The following is a 20,629-nucleotide window of genomic DNA, read 5'->3' as shown; positions in this document are numbered from 1 at the left end:
AGTTTTTATCCTGAGCCTTGACTCAATCACTCCCAAGCTTGAGCACTTAACCAGACCAGACTGGTAAGTAGACCAGAAAGGTAATTTTAACTTTTCATCCAAAGGAAAATAATGCAACGGCTAGGAAAAATGTCTTCCAACAGCAACTCTTAAGTTTTTTTTTTTCTTCAGGTTGTTATTTTCAGGGTGTGAGACACCCTAAGCACAGGGCATCTTCTTTTATCAAGGCACAGCACAGCAGCAAAATTTATTAGCAAAGAGTTTAGATCTGCTTTGCCTATGTAAACATCAGATATTGTTTTAGCCTTCTTTGGTGCAGAAAAAGACACTTTTTCCCAAATACATTGTCCTAAGCAGTGAAATTATGCTTTCTGGCCCCTTAATTTAAAGCTATAATTTACTTATATTAGGTGTTTTGTCTGTGAGGTACACGTGAGTGTAGCTCTCTGCTCTGATTAAGACAGAACACCTACCGTGTTCACCAAATAGATGACCACTTTCCTTCCAGCAGTTTGAATAAATGAATATAATTAGTGGTCAGCAAGCTGACAAATGACCTTGCTAATACAGATAGGTTATCTTCATTTCATCAAGATGTTTACTTTATCAGGAGTGTTTTCAGCAGCATACACAGCTGGAAAGCTGTGTGCCACCATGTTTTCCTCAGCATATGGGATTCTTTCATCTTTTAGATTGGTATCCTCTTGCTTAGAGAACACAAGCACTTCAGATGCAATCTGCTAGGGAAGATAGTGGAGGGCACTAATAATTTTAATAGAGCTGATAGGTGAATTTCATATTTTGAGGGTCTATCTGTGTTGAGTCTATGCATTTGAAAGAAAAAAAACCACAAAAATACTATGAGATTTTTTAAAAACAATTCTACAATTTAAACAAATACTGTTGGATTCAATGATCTCAGAGGTCTCTTCCAACCTAAATAATTCTACTATTCTATGAAATATGAAAACAGGTAGAACGTCTTTCTCTATGTCCATGCTAGTTTTTCTTCTTAGAAAAACCTGTACAGCATCTCCTTTGAATACACACTTCTATCTGTTGTTTACAGCTGTTTTTGAAGTGTATTTCACTTGAAAAATTAGGTGCAATACAACATATTAGTATATTGGTTATGCCAAGTACTTTGAGTACAAGAGAAGATGTAAGGAACATTCTAAAAGACTCCAAATTTACCTGTTAAGAAACTGCAATAGTTTTTGTAGCATCATCTGTGAAATGAATTTGAATGATGGATCAAATTTCTTCAGGTCTAGAATCAACCTAACTCCTCCTGTTCCTGATTAGAAAATACCCAGAGTACAAGAATTTTTAATATCTTCATGGAATACAGACTAAATGGTTCCTTGGAACATCTGTTCCAGGAACTTCTCCAAGAGAGATTTTTCTTCTTTTTAAATAGAAAAGCACTGTGAAATGGTCTTCAAGATCTAACTACCTGAAGCAAGCTCATCTCAGAAGAAGGTACTTTGGTTTGCCTTGAAAATTGAATGTACACTCCAGCTTTTAAACCAAAGGTTCTTGGCAGTTGCCCTCACAGAGAAGGGGTGCTCCAAGAGCAGCATTTACTCTCACTCCTTCCCATTTGTATTTCAATTTACAGGTTATCACAGGTAAAACATGTCATCTCTATCTTTCATTTTTTTCCTGGGACAGAAGGGAAATCAGAAAGAATAATCTTTCCTTTAGTGGCTGAGTTGAACATAAGGGCTTCTCAAGTCTCTTCATAGATAGATACATACCTGCTCTTCAAAGAGATTCAGATTTAATGGAAATTTAGAGGATATGCTACCCATTGGTGGAGAGGTTAAAACATGAATTTTGGTTCAAAGGATTGTGTACGGAAGTACAAGTACAGCATTTAGGACTCATTAAAAAAAGTTTCCTTGTTTTTTTTTTTTTCCTTGTAGTTATAAATTAGTATTTTGGGATTTATCAGACTGTTAGGATACATCTGTGTGTTCCATTTCCTTTAGATTATCAATGACAAGGCTACAAAGATGGGATTTTCAAAAAGGCTGTGATGGTTTCAGTGAATGCCCAAGTATTTCAATAGGAACTGTTTATCTACATTACCTGTACACTATCTATATTTGCTGAGAACCCCATCCAAAATTCCCATTCCTTTAAACAAAAAAGGAATGGGCAATGACACACCAGTGACATACCTGAGTTTCCCAGGATTTACCCTTTTCTACTAGAAAACTGAATCTGATCTAAGAAATGGTAAAATACCTTAACCCTTACCATCCTACCTACCCTCTCCCTTCTCCCTTTTCCCCATTTCTGTCTCTATAGTCTGATGGAATTCTTCTGTCACCAATACTTATGATTTTAATTGTTTTGTTCATTTGGTCTATAGCTACTTCTGGAAAGTTTTTGAACAGCCATCATCTACAGCACTAATGACAGAAACGTTTATGAGAACTATGTAGGCATCCTATTGACCAGTGGATAATTCTGCATTCTATTTCAAGGGACAAGAATACTATGACACTAATCAAGACTTTCTGCTAAGGTGACTTATAAGGTGGTGTACTACAATATTATAGTGAGTCTTGTAGTGAGCAGCAAGTGATTGAGACAACTAAATCCATAGCTGACAGATCTTATTTTCCATATAGTCAATAGATAAAGGCAAGAGTCATATTCAGACCATGTAGTTTAAGAACAACTATCTTTGCACCTTATTTTCTGGAAAATCAGCAGTCCAAAATCTATCAATGCAGCTTATGCTACACGCAGGATAAAGTGAAACATCAGTATCTCTCTTGGAAACAATAGGAAAGAAACTATTTTAAAAAATATGATTTATTGATTAGCCTCTAGACCTCACCAAAACCAAACTGTTATCACTCTCTACTCTTCTGCATAGGCAAACTAATTGGTCCTTATTAATTAGTTGAAAATCTTCCTTGTAAATCATTTCTGCTCTAACTGGGACTGTTGCATACTGATTACTATGTTGATACTCAAAAGGATCATTAAGTACTTTTCCAATAAAATTCTATTATCACTTCCCTGATTTCATGAGGAATTTTTCTTAATGACTAATCATTTAGATAGAACATGTATTTATTTATTAATGTACATTTGTTTTATTACTGGAATAGCATGAGTTTCGAAGCAAAAGTTGACCCATGTAAGTTTTAATTTCAAGTAATATGCAGAGCAGCTAATAGAGGTACCTTTGTAAATTTTTTGCAGTTCTTAACCACAGCCTACTATATATGGAAGGAAAGCAGTCAAAAACAATGTCAGCCTCTTCACATTGATTAGGACCACTAACTGCATGTGTAACTGTGTTGGAATAAGTAAACCACTGTGTTTCATTATCACAGAAAAATAAACTGAGTATCAAGCCTGTTGGCTTGCCAGAAGCAATTTTCTTGAGCTCTTGAGATTTGTTTTAGTATTTTTTTTTCTTTCATCATTTTTGATAGTGTAGATTCAAAGTTTTTAATGTTAGCTGAAATCACAGCAGCAGTTGCACCATAATCTAAGCACCTACAAACTTAGTCACAGCTATTTTTCAAGAAACTGCTGGACATCTCGCACTTGCTCATCAAGAGAGCAACAGCAGTTGCACATCAGCCTGAACTAACACAGCTGCTCTTCCAAGTTCAGAAACAGCAGAGTTCTTTGCAAAAGGAAATAACTTCCTTGTTGCATCAAACTCATGTGCCTTTTAAGATTGACCATTTATTCTCTACCAATTTTGTGGTAAAAACTCAGGCAATTGAGGAAACACTACTGATGCAGTATCTGAGAAAACTCTGATAGCCACCCAGCTGGCCACCATCTTGCCCAAAGGGAAATTATACTTCCAAAGTCTTTCTTTAAGATTTAAGATCTGACCTTACAGAATGCTGAAACAAAAGTCATACAACTTTCATACCTGGTTCCTAAGAGGAATCCAACTGAGGAGTGCTGAAAGCTTTTCTTATATTTTTATTGGTTAGAAAGGTGAATCTACCCAACCAAAAACGTGTTCCCTGGAAATGGGAACAAAATACTTTTTAGATAGCTCATTAATTTTTGCATGATTCCTTCATTTCACCCCAGTGCATTATGATGTCTGTCATCAGCATAAGGAGTAAATGGACAGTAATTATATTTTTTGAAAGTATTATATAAAGTCCAATATCCCAAAAAAAGAGACAGTTGAATCGGCTAATCACATTGTTACTGCATTAATTTGGTTACTACCAGTAATCTATATATCTAAATGGCATTTATGCCTGGCATGATAACAAAAATATATAAACTTCAGAAAGACGTTATCTATGTAAACCTGTCACTCACTGTATTTTTAAGAGAATCAACTAAAGTACACAGTATTCAAGTCTAAAAGAACCAAAATATATTATAATAGTTCTGAATAGTTTCTTGGGGTGGGGAAAGTCTAGGGAAAAATTTTCAAAGGGAAAAGGTCCATTTTTGCTCACAAAAATTATCTTCAAAATTGTGACAGAATTTATGTGGGCAATTGTTGACATTCTATAAACAGATCTAGAAAATACCCCTGCAAATGATCAGTACAGGCACCCAGCTGTAGCTGATGCTTTGCTTGTACCTTCATGAATATTCTCCTGGTAACTGCATGCATTAATCCACTGCTAGAATTACATTTTATGCAAGAATTTTTAGGACAAACATACCTCCACCCTCCTTGTTTGAAATGTGAGTGCTGGTGTATTAAAAATATTTGGAAGACAGACTTATTAAAATAAATGTTAAGAGAACACAGTGGGGTATATTTTCAGTGTGGAGCAGAGAGATTTAACTGCATGACTTCCATTAACTTTAATGAGAACTGAACAGCTAAATCCTCATACACCACACTAGAAGATTAACCCAGAAAACACACATTGTTTACTTTTTACTAATACTCTGATTATTACCACGTTCTTCCTCCTCCTCCTCTTCTTCCTCCTCCTCTTCTTCCTCCTCCTCTTCATCCTCCACATCTTCACCTTCCTCTTCATCCTCCTCTTCTTCCTCCTCAATCTCCTCTTCTTCTTCTCGATCTATCTCCTCATCATCCTCCTCCTCGTCACCTTGCTCCTCATTATCATCAGAATATTCCTCCTCTTCTTCATCCTCTTCCTCTTCTTCCTCTTCCTTTTCATCCATTTCCTCTGTTCCATCAGTTTCATAGCACTCATCTACTGAAGAGTTGTCTGCTTTAACCACAAAGGGTTTCCTTTTGGGGGCTGGTTCTTGGGGTTGCTTATCTTGTGTTTTTCTTTTTTTTGCCAATGGACAGCCATAAACACTGTTCAAAAATAAAATATGAAAATTATTACACTATCTTCCAGATTTTATTAAGTCGTATGTTCTAATTCTACATCATGATTAGTTGCTGTTTGCAAAATGTATGTTTTTAAAGCAAAGTTATGTTTAGGCAATGATGACCAAGGGGGAGGACACAAAACCGGTGAAAATGCAAGTATTATTTGCCTGAAAAACTCACACATACATGACAGTGTAACAGTTTCAGAAATGATACAAATGTGTGTGTCTTCTCATTCATTTTTATCTTCTACATGTTACACTCCTTTCTGGAGCAGATGAATATAGTTTAAAAATTGCCAATCTTGTCATACCTATAGCTAGAAATACAAAATTAAGGAATAAAGCAATGACCCTAACTTTGTAGTGTTCAGTATTTTTATTGTGTGCAATTATGTTTCAATGATGTTTAAGTAATAAAAATATGATCACATTTAAAATGTTGTTGTTTGTTATTATTATACATAATAACTTAATAATACAAAAATAATAATGAATTACTCTTAAATTCCCCACTGTTTTTCTCTATTATATGCTACAAGGCTGGACAAATGGGAAGGCAAGCTCCCCAACATAACCAACCCCAATAATTATCATGGCCAGTGTTTTAGAAGCGCTCTCATAAAAAAAAATCAAAAAAAAATCAAACAACAAACAAAATCTTTTGTCAGTGAGGAAGGACTTTTCAAGATTGAGTACCACTTCCTTATTGATCATTTTAATGCATTGTAACAGAAACAGTACTTCAGAGTCCTGGTCTTCTACCAGAGTAGCCACCTGTTTCTCAGAGGTCACATAATCTGTGCTTGTTGAACCTGATCTGCCTTGTGTAACCTCTACAACTTTCTGTGTAGAGTGACTGCATACAGACATTACATTTTGTTCAAAGAACTTCCTCTTTGAACTTTTTCATTGTGTGATTATAACATTACTCAAGCTACATCAGTTTTTAGTCTCCTTGCTATGATTAACCAGTTTTGAGATATTTCAACTGTTCTTTATAACCTTTTCTGCATATATAACATACTCTGTTATATGCTTTCTCCCTTTATCCCAAAACAGTGAGTCTCTCTTATTTTCTTCCACTCTAATAATGATTCATATTCTGTTGATAGACCACTGAAAAATCTGGTGCTTCACCACATTTAGTGCTACACTATGTGGTGTCCTCATAGTCTTGATCTTGGTCTAATTTTATTGCATCCCAGCAGGTATGCATCCCAATTACTTAAACTGCTACTTAGGTACAAACAATTCTATTTAAGCACCCAATTACTTTATTTAAGTGCTTAACTTAGGTATTGTCTTACCTAAATTTCAAACCACTTGTTCACAGTCTGCCTGGCACATATCTAAGGAACACAGAGAGTCACAAAGGATTGTGTCTTTTGAAGTCTAATCCAGTATGCCTAAAACCACATGCCTCCATTTCCACTGTGGAGAAATACTGCATAAGTACATCCATCTAGCCAGATTCCAATGCACCTCACTTGGGAATAGGGTAGTAATCCTAGCAGAATATGGATTCCAGACACCTGCATCAAAGTTGAGGCCTAGTAGTGCAGGCTAGAGGGGGAATAGATCCTCAAACTCCAGATTCCAGAGCCATGCTCCAACCAGAGGGCATCTTTGGTGGAAGAGCATCCTCTTATGGAAAACAAGCTCCAGCATGCTTGGAAGCAATAAACTCTGATGCAACAGGCAAGCAAAAGCTCAAATCTTCACTAATTTTAAGAGCCCTAAATCTGAAACAGTAGGTAGCCCTAAGCTTCTGGTGTTTTCTCTTTGGACTATATTTGTTTCTGTCTAAAGACACTTTAAAGTAAAAGCTATTAATATAGAAGAAATCCTTGTCCTAGATCACCACCACAGTTCAGTGCCAAATGACTGCCCTGCCTCTTGTCCTGTGAGTCCTCCTCTTGGCCAGGACTCAGCTGCCCAGAACCAAGGGGAAAAGTAGGACCTACTTCCATGGAAAACATCCCACATCATCACAGTCAAGGCACAAACAAGAATTCAATCTCCATCTGTCTGGACACTGCATAAAACCTGAGGTGAAAGGCAAGCACTGTTTCTTGTAGTTCTGACCACTGCAGGTTTATTTTGGTGCTTTCCCTGGTGCTATGGGGATTCAGCAGCTGCCTATTTAAGCTCCCGCATGGAGTTCCAAGAGAAGGCAGATGATTTTTTCCTTAGAACTAGAATTTTGGAGTGTGTTGTGCTGAGGAAAATGGCTGGATAATTAGGGAAGAACCAGCTACATTTAGGTGTCTAACAGAGGCTGCGCCCTAGAAAACAAGAATTGATCATGTCCTGGGGCTCAGGCAGGGTTTAGAAACTTGCATATCAGTTCAATATGATTTAAACAGACAGGTTAACATTTACCGAATGCTTATGTCTTGCTCTCTTGGTTTCTGTTCTTTGTCTTTTGGTGCATACTACCCTCACTACACCTTCTTCAATGCCATTATTTGTTACATTGTATGTTGTCAAAATCCGGGTCTTTATTTCCAAAGATGTGAGTAGGCTTACTCCCAGAAATCCCCAGGATTTCTCGTCTTCCTCTCATTATAACCTTCTTAGAAATTTGTAAGTGGTACTGATGACCCTTTGGGCAGCTCTGAACTAAAAGGGCACCCATAAGATGTGTAACTGTGAACATTTTCCTCCACTGGCATTCATCCAAACTAGAATTTTTCGTAGAATCATGGAATGGGGCTTGGTTTGGATGGGACCTTAAAGATCATCTACTTCCAATTCTCCTGCCATGGGCAAGGACACCTTTCACTAGATCAGGCTGCTCAAAGTCCCATCCAATGATGGCCATTTTCTCACATTAAAGCCAGAACGTTAATTCCTTCTTGCTCCAATCTTTTTTCATTTAGGAACACTAAATACTTGTAACAGTTTTCATCTAGTAATGCCCCAAAACAATCTCTTTTGGAATTCACAGAAGTGTAAGAAGTGAGGCAGAGGACAGGGGGATAACAAATACATCTATTTTGTTTGGAACTCTCGTTTAATTTTTTGTATTTGATGACTAGAAAGAATTGAATGACTTTCTAGATACAAATTATTGGTCAAAGACAGAAATCGTCACTACCAGTTTCTGTCATCTTTAATATTTTATCACATCTTTATGGTCTTCTACACAATATTTTATAAAGTTTGTGACAATCTATGTCTTTACTTGGGATTCAGGGCCCCCTGGAAAGTGCATAATTGGCAACAGAAATCAATTCCAGTTAGCTGTCTGGTGACTTTGATGCTTTTATAAATCTCATTAAATAACTATCTGGAACTCAGCTATTCAAGTAAAGTTGTGAACTTCAACTTTAGTTTATACCTTTATGAACCTATTGTCAATGTCTTTGCTTATAGAATTAAAACTGAGGACACGTCATTAACTACAAGAAACAAGGATTTGTATATTTTAATAGTTGTATCCAACACTGAGGCTTGGAAATATGTGTTTTTTCTAAGCAAATGGGTTATGCTAGTTTAAAGAATCACAGAATGGTTTAGGTTGGAAGAGATAATCTATCCATCTGCCATGGATAGGGACACCTTACACTAGACCAGATTGCTCAAGGCCTTGTCCAAGGTGGTCTCAAACACTTTGAGGGATGGGAGATCCACAGCCTCAACACTCTGACAGCAAAGAATTTCTTCCTCATATCCAGACTAAATTTTTTCTTCCAATTTCTACTCATTACTCCTTGTCCTATCACTAGTTAACTTCAAGTCAGCTTTTGTAAACTTTCCTAATTAATTTGTAGATATTCTGCAACCCTGAATCTGTTTTTGTCTTACTTATACTTGATACAGCTACCATTGCAATGACTCTTCACGTTAAACAATGTGCAATATTAAATTTGGTGCAATGCTGGCTTGCACTGGCTTCCTTCTGCCTTTCAACTGTATACCTCAAACAGCTTATACATACCTCATGTACTGCAAACTTCATAGACTGAAAGAGTTAAAAAAACCCTTATCATGTGTTTCAGAAACCTGGGAAACAGGCCACCAGATCTGAAGCCTACTGTTAAGTTGCCCTATTTTCTGCTTTTTCTTTCTTATCCTGCTCCGCTCTCATCCTTTGTTTCATTAATTTTTCAGATTCTGCCTCCAGGACACTTCTCCTTGTCTCTGGCATGTTCCCTGTGGTGTCCCAGCGAGCACACCAAGGGGAAGGCTGCACCAGAGGCTCCCAGCAGCCTCTGCCACTGACTTCCCTACACACGGAGATGACAGTTTCTCCCATTGACCTCTTGTTCCTCATAGATTTGTGAAAGCTGATATAATTTGTCCTTACAACTTCTGCAATTTTCTCTGCATTTTCAATTTTGGCTTCTGTGATCATCCCCTTATTTGGTTATTTTTAGACTTGTTTATCCCTGCTCAGAGCATTGACCACATTGATTTATGTGTCATGTCTCTCTTTATCCATTCTTTCATTGCTCCCTGTATTTCTCTGGTCAGCTATGTTTGTCTTATTTTCTCCTCACACTTCAGTTCTCTTGGCTTTCCACAGGGTATATATCTGGGCTTCCTGAGACACACTTCTGAATATTCTACACTGCTTTGCTGTGTGTCTCAGTCATCTCTGGTTTTTGGAATATGTCATGAATAATTACTGTGGAAAGAATGTTGTTGAATTTCAGAGTGATAAGCTCCAAGAGGACATATAGACATTAATAATTGAAGAAATGGAAGAAATAATATATCACTTTATACTCCTTAGTTAGAAAATGACTAACATTATTTTTTTTAACTTTCATGCAATTTTTCTCCATTAAAAACTTTATCATGCTACTCACTGATACATTCAATAGGAGCATTGTTCAGGAAATAGATATTTCTTGTCTAGACTTGAACACATTGATTTTTAATATATATTTTTACTAATATAATATAATTTTCAGTAAAATTAATATGGTTATTATTTCTAATCTGTAACAATTACCATATATATGTAAATGTACATAGTATAGGATAAATGTACATAGTATAGGACCAAATAAACACAAGGGATTTTCTAAATCAGATTACTGACCAGTATTTTTTCTCTCCACAAAATGCCAACTCACATACCAAAGTTGGAACATGACACCTTTATCTGAAGGTTTTCCTCTTAGAGGAAAATGAGAAAGTGAGAAAGGGATGTTATATGACTCTTAAGAGTTCAGTCAGCTTCAAATACCCAGTTTGGATAAAGTAATTCCTATGTGCCATGTTTACCAGCATTCTTTCTTTCGTTATATCTCTTTTCTATTCAATATATTATTTCAGATGCCTCATGCTATAAGATCCAAGTGAAGAAAAATAAGATAATGACAATGTTATGCACTAAATCTGAATAACATTTTTTTCTTGGAGTACTGATATCTTTTTCTTTCTTAGTAGTACTTTGAAAAATCTTATGAAATCTTTTTTCAGACTAAAAAGTGTCCCCAGTAACAGTGTTCTCATTCTTTTGTTAATGCGAGAATTCAATTTAACAGAAACCAAAACATTTGGTAGGGAATAGAATCTAAAAATTTGTTATACAAACACCTACTGAGATTGTCAGAAAGACTAAATTAAGGACTTCAATAGCTGAAGTGGTTCTGAGGTGGAATTTTATCATAAACCATTTTTAAGATAGTAAATTAGGAAAAATATGCTTGGAAGCAAACTTCTGTTTAAGGCTTCAGGCAGAAAGTTCCCAAGGCATCTACACTTGTCCCACTGGATATTGTTAAGTCTTATTTTTGGTCTGGACTAGATAACTTCCAAATCCAGACCTCCAGATGAAGAGTTTTAGGGTATTGAGAAAACAGACATTTATCAGATAAGCAGTCTTAACAAATCCAGCCTTTTAAGAATGAGCAAATCTAATTAATTTGCATAACACTGCAACGTTTTAAATCACTCTCAAGGCAGTGACTATTAGCTTGAAAGGGCCAATACCATCAATTGATACAAGCTGACCTGAAAATAAATATTAAGATTCCAGCAAACTCTACAGCTTGAATTCCCTGCACTCCAGTAGGAAGCCCTTTCCAGCAGACTATGCACTATTATAAAGAAGAGCTAGTAGCTCTCTGGGTGAAGTTGGATCAATGAATTGGTAGGAATAAAAGAATGATGATAAATTCAGAAAAATAGATTAATTCCAGCCTAGCAATTTGCCTACTCAATTGCAAGAATAAACTCCTTCAGCTGAAGATGATTTTCCATCCATATTTGAATACTGCTTAAAGTATGCCAACTTGCTACAGGAATGAGCAGCAGTGGACAGTGCTAATTGCAGAGTGGTAAAGTCAAACTTCATGTGGGAAATTAAAGTTACTTCTCTAAGCCACACTGATCAGGAATCTTTTCTACCCCACATAAGTACCACATAATGCCTGCATACTCTTATGGAATATGGGAGGTGTTGAGTCAAATTTTCTCAGGCTGTGAGAGCTGAAGTCCAATCACTTAAGCTATAGAAGAGAAAATGGGAAAAGCAACAAGTCAAAGTTCAAGTAAGATACAGAGTTTTGGGGGTTTTATTTTAGAGATGGCTAACTGCAGCCTAGAAGATGCAGTTGGGATACACTGGTTTCGGTGCTTCCAACCAGATGAATTAAAATTCCCTGTGCTAGCATCCTATGTGCTATGAATCCCAATCTAGATGATCTCCAGGAGACTGCTGGCACCTGCGCCAGAGCCTTGAATACTGTTCCAGAATCAGGCATGCTTCTTGCAACCATTGCACTGCCAAGCACCGTGGCATCTAAGGCTACTTACAGAATGACTGCCCGAACCCCTATCTTCTCAGTTGAGGTTAGGTATTAATCCAGAGCCAGTGCTTTGGAAAATCTGATTTTACATGCTTAAATATTTTTTTAAAAGTGTGACCAAATTAGTATGTTTTTTATGTATTTAAATTATAATTTAAATTAAGAAATATATTTTAGAATTCAATAAACTCATCTCTACAGCAAACAGAGTTTTCTTGTATTTCAGACTTTCTCATGAGCTTCTGCCTCTGATTAAATAAATCAGATTATTATAAGCAGGAAGTGCTTTTATGTGTGCATTATCAAAACACACCATCTTTTCTTCATTTCTTTGTACCAAACAGAACTTCACTGACTATTCAGTTTAAGTATGTATACCATAGTAATTCAATTCAGTGAAAACTATTAATTTACCATAATAGGCACAAGCTAGAGTGACAGGAACAAGTGAAATGTAGAACATTCAAAATGCTTTTACTTCTGGAGTTGCAAATTCTTGCTTTTCCACATTATGGAACAGTAAGAAAAATTACAGAAGTATCCAAAAGCATGGTGGATCTCAAAAGACAGAGGAAGACATAATACTTTCTTCATTGAGTTCTAAAACCCAACTCTACCCTTTTGCTCCTCAGAGGCTTTTTAAACTTATGAAAAGCCATGCACATAGCACAGATCCATCTGTGTATAGCAATATTTGACTAAATGAACCTTAAATAAAAATTTGTGCCTGAAAAGCAGCACTGCCAAAAGAGTTAGAAATAACAAATAATATGAGATAGAATGATGTGCCAGAAGTAAATGATGAAGCTCAAGTATTTTTTGTTTTAAAAATTCAGATATTGAAATATGTTTTTTTAAACAAAATTAAGTAGAATAGCTTTGATGTAGTTAATACAATCACAGTAAATTAAGTTAAAGCAGGAATCTTTAATTTCATTGGTCCCTATCCATCTCCATGTGAAGCATCTCCCCACTGCAGTTCATTGAGACTCCAAACTGGTGTTATTGAACCCTGGGAGGAACACTGACAAACTAACCTGCCCTCTGGCTGGTGAGATCATTTCACCCATCACCAAAGCCTCTGTTCTTAGAATATGACAACTAAAAGGAAACTTTAAGTTTTGCAATAACTAACTCATTCAAACAAGTTTATGTAATTGGCCAAACACAACAGATGTTCAGTGGAGGAAAATAAGGCACAGCAAATACAAATATATGGGAAAATTCTCAGCCATGGAGAGCTCGCTTCAAACAAGATACAAAAAATGTATGTAACACATCATGAAACTAAAAACTTATGTGGCAGCATAGGTTAGCAAAGTACATGCCCTGCAGTTGTTGATTATTCATAAGTATTTACACAAATAAATCAATAAAATATCTGATTGCCCCATGACTTATGATGTCATTGATGGGGTTCATCTCTCACCTACCCCATGGCTTCCAAAACATAAGTCTATACATGTCATGCAAAGATGCCTTCATAACTCAGGGCAGAGAAACAGGAATCTCCTGGCAGGATATTCATCTTATCTTTCTTAGACACTTTGCATAGTGACAATAAAGTGAGATGTGGTGATTAAGTATTTCTACCACTTAGAAATCTGTTAAAAGTGAGACAAGTCCCAGACTTTTTCTCTCTCTCTCTTTTTTTAACTGTCTGTCCAGATTCAATAAAGACAATACCTAATAGAATGTAAAACCACATACCATAGTACTTTCATAATGAAAAACCCAAAAACCTGTTTCTTTCCTTTCTGCAGCTGCTGCATCACTTGAATAATTCTCCCCCCTATAGCTTCACAATCTTTTCAAGACTATCTTTATGTTGCTGGAGTTTCCCTCTAACCTTATGATTATTCCAATCCTAAATTGGCAAATACTCAACTGTGTGTTCAAGAGCAAGAAGAAACAACTGATAATGTCTTATTACCAGACCCTTGAATATTGGGGTAGATCAACGAGTGCAGGATAGTGCAAAGACCACAGGTTTAATGACTCATTGATTCATTAGATGAAATGCATATAATCAAGTTTTGCTAAGTGGTTATTGATTCTGCACATTTCGATGTTGATTTAGATGTAACCCAGACACATAAAAATGGGGACATGCAGAGACAGTGACCATTTCTGCACTAACTCAAAATCCTGAGTTCTACATTTATCTAAAAAAAAAAAAAAAAAAAGAAACAGAAAAACTTTGGGAAAGAAAACATTCTATTTTTTTACATAGAGATGACAATTATGTTGGCTACATTGAGTTGAATTAAAGTATCATCTAGAGCTGTCAAGGTGTCCAAATTTCTGTGTATCCTGTGTTTTCAGCCTTAGTGTATCAAGGTGTCCAGATTTCTGTGCATCTTCAGTTTTCAGCCTTCATTTACAGGTAGAGGGAATGGCAAATTCCAATTTATTTATTTTTCATTATAATATCATAAAATGGAAAAGTTCACAATCAATCATGACTATTCTTAAAGGGTCAGAATATGCTACAATAGTGCATATATCAGTTACAAAATATTTTTGCACAGTCACAATGTCTGAGCCTTAAACATGATATGAAATCTTTCTATTCCAATATTTTAAATGTGATTTCCTTTAAGCAATTCAGCATGCTATGTTCAAGCATTCAAAAACCAAGGGAAATAAATTGCTGGAAATTAAAGGTGGTTCATGAAGCTATACTTTCCATCATTTAAAAACATGGCTAGATACCTATTAGTAGAATCAACACCCTTTGGCAAAGACTTGATGGATCATATTTAACTACAACACAATAGGTTAAACTATCATTCTAGCATGTACTCAACTACTGAGTAATAGAGTATGCTGTCATTTTATCACATCTGTAATGCAGGGCTACTATAGTGCTATTATAAGCTACTGATTCCTATCATAAATAATCTTCTCATAATTTTTGCATAGAAACACAATAACACTGACTCCCAACTTAATTTTAACTAAGACATATGGCTCAGAATTAAGAAATAGGATATGACAATTTTCCTGTAACTACAGCAATAAGATTCTTACTTGATCAAAAAAGCTAACAGCTACAGAATATAACCAATTGAAAGGAATAATGGTGTGGAGCAGCCTTCTAACATAAGACTGTCATCAGTAAACATTTAAAATTACAGGAAAAAAATAACAAAAGCAAAGTGATACAACCTGCAAGCACTTCAGTGCTTACGTACCAGAGTCTCACCCCCAGCTTAAGCCACAGAATATTGCTCTGTGTCTTGCACGGTTGGTTAGGAGTCATTCAAGTGTGAAACATTCTAAATTCTGGTTGTTAAGGATTGAGAACCTCTGCCTCCCTGCCATGACTTACATCCTGAAAGGCATATATTTGTTTGTGATAATAATCTACTGAACCAGTATCCTTCTGCTGCAAACAGAAGTTGCTATGCGGTAGTATTAGGGAGTCTTGCAGGTAGTATTTCCACTAAGTTACAAGCTCTTGGCAGACCCAAAGCACTGTATCTCATGTTTTTCAGCTTTAATTTTTCATTATTAGGAGAATAAAAAATACTCTAGTCTAAAAATGAAAGCTTACCTCCTAGGTTATCACATAACTTTAAAAACCTGATGTCTAAGGCTTTGCCTTAATCTGGCCTTTTTTGATATATCTGATGAAAGGAAGGATGTCTGTTCAGGTAAAAAAAAGAAAAACAAACAAAAAAGTCTAACTGAATTCCATCACATTCTAGTGCCGAATAAGAAGCCTTCAACTTGAGTCATATCACAATTAAAGAAAAATACTATGGCATATAATGTTGCTTTTTATAGCTGACAGTGAGTTCCATTAGACTGTAGAATAATCTCTGAAGGCAAATGAAAATAGCCTCCCAAGAGAGTGGAAGCCCCACACAGCATGGTTTAAATGTGTCAGCTGGGCTGTGGGAGGAAATGGCGTTTTCCATTGAAAATCTGCTGCCAATATACCTCCCATGGCTAGATTTTTAAGAAAAATGTGGCAGTTTTCTCTCTCTGAATTTCGCTGCTCGGTTTTAAAGATGCATAGGCAGGAAAGGCAGCAAGACTGAATCGAAAAAGGTCCAGAATTATGTTCTGTCCAAGGGCCAAAGTGTAAAATTGAGAAATAACTGGAAGTAGGAATGTGTAACCAGAGGATGGCAAGAGGGGGAAAGGATTCTTTAGTTTTAAAAAAAAAAACCCAACTTTTTAGAAACTGTGTGCCACTTCAAAGGCTGCTTTAATTTTTTTTTAATAGTTTGAGGTATTCAGTGTTTAGCATGTGCTACTGGAACTTGGTTAGCAATGAGTTAGTTACTTTTAAAAGTGTTCTCTTTGTATTTGGGGGATCTATAATGAAAATAGTTGTGGCAATATCACAGGTCATCAGTTCCTTAGATAACAAATTTCCCACTGATAACACGTAGGTATATAAGCCTATATATATATATATATATATATATATATATAAGAGCAGTCATGTGCTATATCCACACTAAGAAATATGAAGAATGCTTCTAAAATAACTTTCCTGTTCTTGATGTCTGCATGTACTTGCAACTCTAACTTAGGCATAATCTTGAAAATATGACTCATAATCCAAAAAACACTTTCTGATTCAGGTAGAAAAGTCATGCCTGTAGTATAGATGGCTACTTTATTGCCTTCTCTTTGATACAGGTGGTGTGGTCCCGCTATCTAACTTTTTTTCTTTTTAGCAACAATTCAACAATTTTAACAAGGTTGAAAAAATCATCAAGAAAATGAAACTCCCTTTTGTTTTTTAGGTTGGTTGGTTTTACCCAAACAACCTCTTACAGATCCAAATCTGGTTCCTCTAGAGCAGTCCTTTAACAATCAGACTAACTTCTCTTTGTTTGCTCACTGTAAAAAACGTCACACTTGCTTCTGTTCAAAGGCCTGACTTCAATAGCCAGGACAGAAGGATCCTTGCCAGTCTTCACCTTCATCATTTTGTATGACCCTGGCTTGAGAATTAACATGGTGCTTACATCCATTCAGGCTAGAGGAAAAACTGAAGCAGTATGTTGCTTTCTCAGTAACACTGCTGGTCCAGGATGCACAACTACTACAATTTTTTTTTCCGTGAAAGGGGTGTGACTGCTATGCTGTCTACAGAAATGAGGTGTCTGCATGTTAGTGTGAGCAGAGAATACCTGCTGTCTTCTGGATCAGAGGATGCTGGTACCTGAAGCCTGCAAATCTCAAACACTCTGCCAGGTAGAAAGCCCTGAGCAGCACAGTTTAGCTAAACCAGCAGCACTTCTGGAAATACACAAATTGCTTTTCTATTACAAGTTTGGTCAACTACAGACTTGGTAATTTTGTGGATCTTTGTCTTCAATTTCAGAACCAAAGGTCTACTTGTAGTTGAGCTCAAGATTTTTGTGCTTATTTTCTGATTTATATGTTGTAGAATGCTTCTTGTGAAAATCCCAGATGTAGAAATTTAATGGTGGAAAACTGTTGTCTCATCTCTAATTGACTGGTAAATGTACTAAACAGCAGGTGGGCCAGGCACAAGATGACACTGTGTGTTACAAACACCTGGAAGGTTTTGAAGGTAGGGTTGAAAAGCGCCACAGGTACGATGTCACTTCAAATTATCTGATATCGTAAAAAGCTCTACTGCAATGTAGTCAGTAGGTAAATTGTTCCTGATGCTTCACCTCAATCTCTTAGGTCATTCTCAATTTCCTTTTTGTCAAAAAAATACGGATGTTGGCATAATCTCATTATCCCTGCTTCTCAGACCAGCCAATAAACTTTTGTATTTCTGTGAGTTTGTTTTGTTTTAATAGAGTTCTAGAGTAACAGCATTACAAAGTGTCCTGGTGTAAGAGGAATGAAATTCAATTCCTGTTTACAAATAAGATCCGTTTAACCCATAATATACCTATTTTTTTATCCTTTTTAAAAATTGCTTCTAACAAATCTAAACTAACCATGACAGTTCTGTTGCAGTTCTACTGAGCTCTTCAGCAGACTGATTTCTAAATTTGATGGACTGTGTTACTTTTTAAAGAACAATCAACAATTACAGTAGACAGAAAAAGCTAGATGTTTTCTCTATTTTATAGTTTTGATTAAATGCTGACATTTTAAATAACTTGTTCCACTTATAGTAAATGCCATTTTTACTGTTCAGTCCTTCCTCCTACACCCTTTTAATAACATAACTGGAAGCCAGAAGCTTGACTGCTGAGGTTTGAAGTTAACACAGCAGTCAGAAATTATTTGTGCTCTTTCTAAAATGGTATTTGTTTTATAACTCTGACTCAGGTTTCTGAATCTGTCCTTTTCTGTGATCTCTTTAGGTCTCACAAGCCAAGCAAAGCCAGGCCATGTCAGTTTCTGAGAATGTCAGTTTTTCCAAGCAACACCTAGATGCTGCAGAGACAGTACTGCAACTCAGAAAGTAGCACACTTGCCTTGCCAGAAGCACTGAAACAAATTCACCACTGTGGAAGGGACAGGTAAGAACTGTAAAGCTGGTAATTCCTTATGTCACACAGAACTAAGAAAAAGAGTTAAGTGTCTTTGTTTTAAGAACTAGAAAATGTTAATTCTAAAGCCCCAGTCAAAACAAAGTCATGCAATTACATTTCGTCACAATCATTCCTACATTTTCAGACAGAAAAGCAATCTATTGGTTTTTTTTTTCCTTCCATCCCAAGCCCTGTGCCCTATAACTGTGTGCTGGTAAAAAGTTGCTACGGCAAGTCTTGCGAGTCAATGTGGTGTTATGAATGTATTCCAACACTATAAGCAATATGACCATTGGTGTCATTTGAAATCAAGTAGTTAACACTGCAAAACGAACTGAGGCTACTGAGTTACATTTGTGAAATGTTTTAAAATTAACATCTGAAAAAGCTCTACTTTTATGCTGAAAAAGCATAAAATACAGTTTCCCTGGTAAACTGGCTGCACTTAGCCATCCATCTCACTGGGGCTTTGCATCTTCTACTTCCTTTTACAAAGTATGGGATATACTGAGAATTTTACAAGAAATAAGTTTCAAAAACAGGGGGTTTTGTGTGGTAGCTATTGACATGCTAACATCTAGAGGACTCATGTCAGAGAAAATCAATCACATATGTCATGATGTATAATATATCCTCTTGTTTGAGATGACAGTTTGCTTGTCCCTTTCTCCTGAAGTGGTACATATGGTTACTAAGAACCAACAAACCATTAATCCTCATCATCATTCTAGATGAAACCATGCCCAAGCAAGGTCTACATTAAAAATAAGCAATTCTAGTACATTTTTCCTACTGTCCTTGCAGATACTAAATAACAAGAAAATGTTTGGCAATTTTTTTAAAAATGAACTTTAGATATAAAAAGGATGGTCTAAAGCAAGAGGCACTGAAGTAGAGTTCAGAGGCGTGACTCAACTTCTGTCAGGGATGCAAATTTCTTGTGTGGTAGCAGAGTCACGAACTCCTGGTTTATCAAGGGAGAAAAAGCATTATAGCTCTGTTTCTATGCATAGCTGCACAGTGAAATTCTGACATGCAAGTGAAGTATGTTTGCTCCTCTTCTAATACCTAGGGACATGTAGGCACTTAACACGCAGCAGAATTTAGACACTGTAATCCAGGCTGGTAGAAGGTATTTTCTGTAGAGGGGGATCTCCACTCTTGGAATTAATCACTTTAAGCCTTCTTCTTTTTCTTTTTTTTTCCTCACAGAAACAGAGATTAATTCAGTCTTTTGACTTAGAGATGGTCAGGGGAGAAATCACAATCCCAGCTATAGCATTATCTAATCTAGAACACATGGAAACATGTGAGCAATTTGTGTTTGATACCTGCTTTTGCCAGGGTAACTGAAGTTTTCTTTTACACTTCTCAGAAGATTGTTTGCTCATGAGATTTCATAGTATTCTAGGTTGAGAGTACACACTTCTCTAATACTTCATACAAAACATTACACTGACATCTTCTTTACTACCAGTACTTTACTACCAGTGAAGGATACATTCAATTCGTCTCCAAAATGATTGTCTGTTTCCTACGTGAAGTGCTAATGCTGGGACTGAAAATGGAGTCCTTCTGTCTCCAACTGACTGCTCAAAGTTACAAAATTATATCCTTCCCTCTCCTTTTGAATACAGATGAACAAAAAAGAATGCAAGCAACCTGACATCTTAACTTCTTTATAGTACAGAATGCAAGTTCCCAGAAGATGGGAGAAAACATCTCTAAACAAATCCAGATCTATTGACAAAGATGTAAACACTGGGAGAGTGGCATACTTCATAGTATTTTAAATTTTATCATATTTCATGGATTTGAGACACAGCTCTAACTTCAATCACAGGAATATTTTCTCTTAGGCATAAAACCCCTTCTACACTCTTCCATGGATACTTACAGAATGACACTACTAGTTCTTGTAAATAGCAAAAGGACATCAGGTTCTGCAATCCCTTTTCATGCCACCAGTAAGCTTCAAGATTTTCTTGGGAAGGTGATTCAGGTGAATAGCCAGAAAAGCAACTTTGTAGGTCCAGTCACCTGGTTTAAGTTATCACC

General features: G+C 36.3%; 1 protein-coding gene across 1 annotated transcript in view; it reads right to left on the bottom strand.

Moving 5' to 3' along the window:
- The window catches only part of MYT1L (myelin transcription factor 1 like), a 223,116-nt gene that overhangs the window by 98,469 nt on the left and 104,018 nt on the right, over positions 1 to 20,629 (bottom strand). Inside the window, exon 5 of the mRNA XM_056488499.1 lies at positions 4,923 to 5,296. Coding sequence (XP_056344474.1) covers positions 4,923 to 5,296 — 374 coding nt within the window. The remainder of the gene's footprint in view (positions 1 to 4,922; positions 5,297 to 20,629) is intronic.

The sequence above is a fragment of the Oenanthe melanoleuca genome, chromosome 3 (genome assembly GCF_029582105.1).
Source record: "Oenanthe melanoleuca isolate GR-GAL-2019-014 chromosome 3, OMel1.0, whole genome shotgun sequence".
NCBI classification, from domain to species: domain Eukaryota; kingdom Metazoa; phylum Chordata; class Aves; order Passeriformes; family Muscicapidae; genus Oenanthe; species Oenanthe melanoleuca.
Note: the sequence above shows the minus strand (reverse complement) of the source record. Positions and strands in the feature narration are given on the sequence as shown.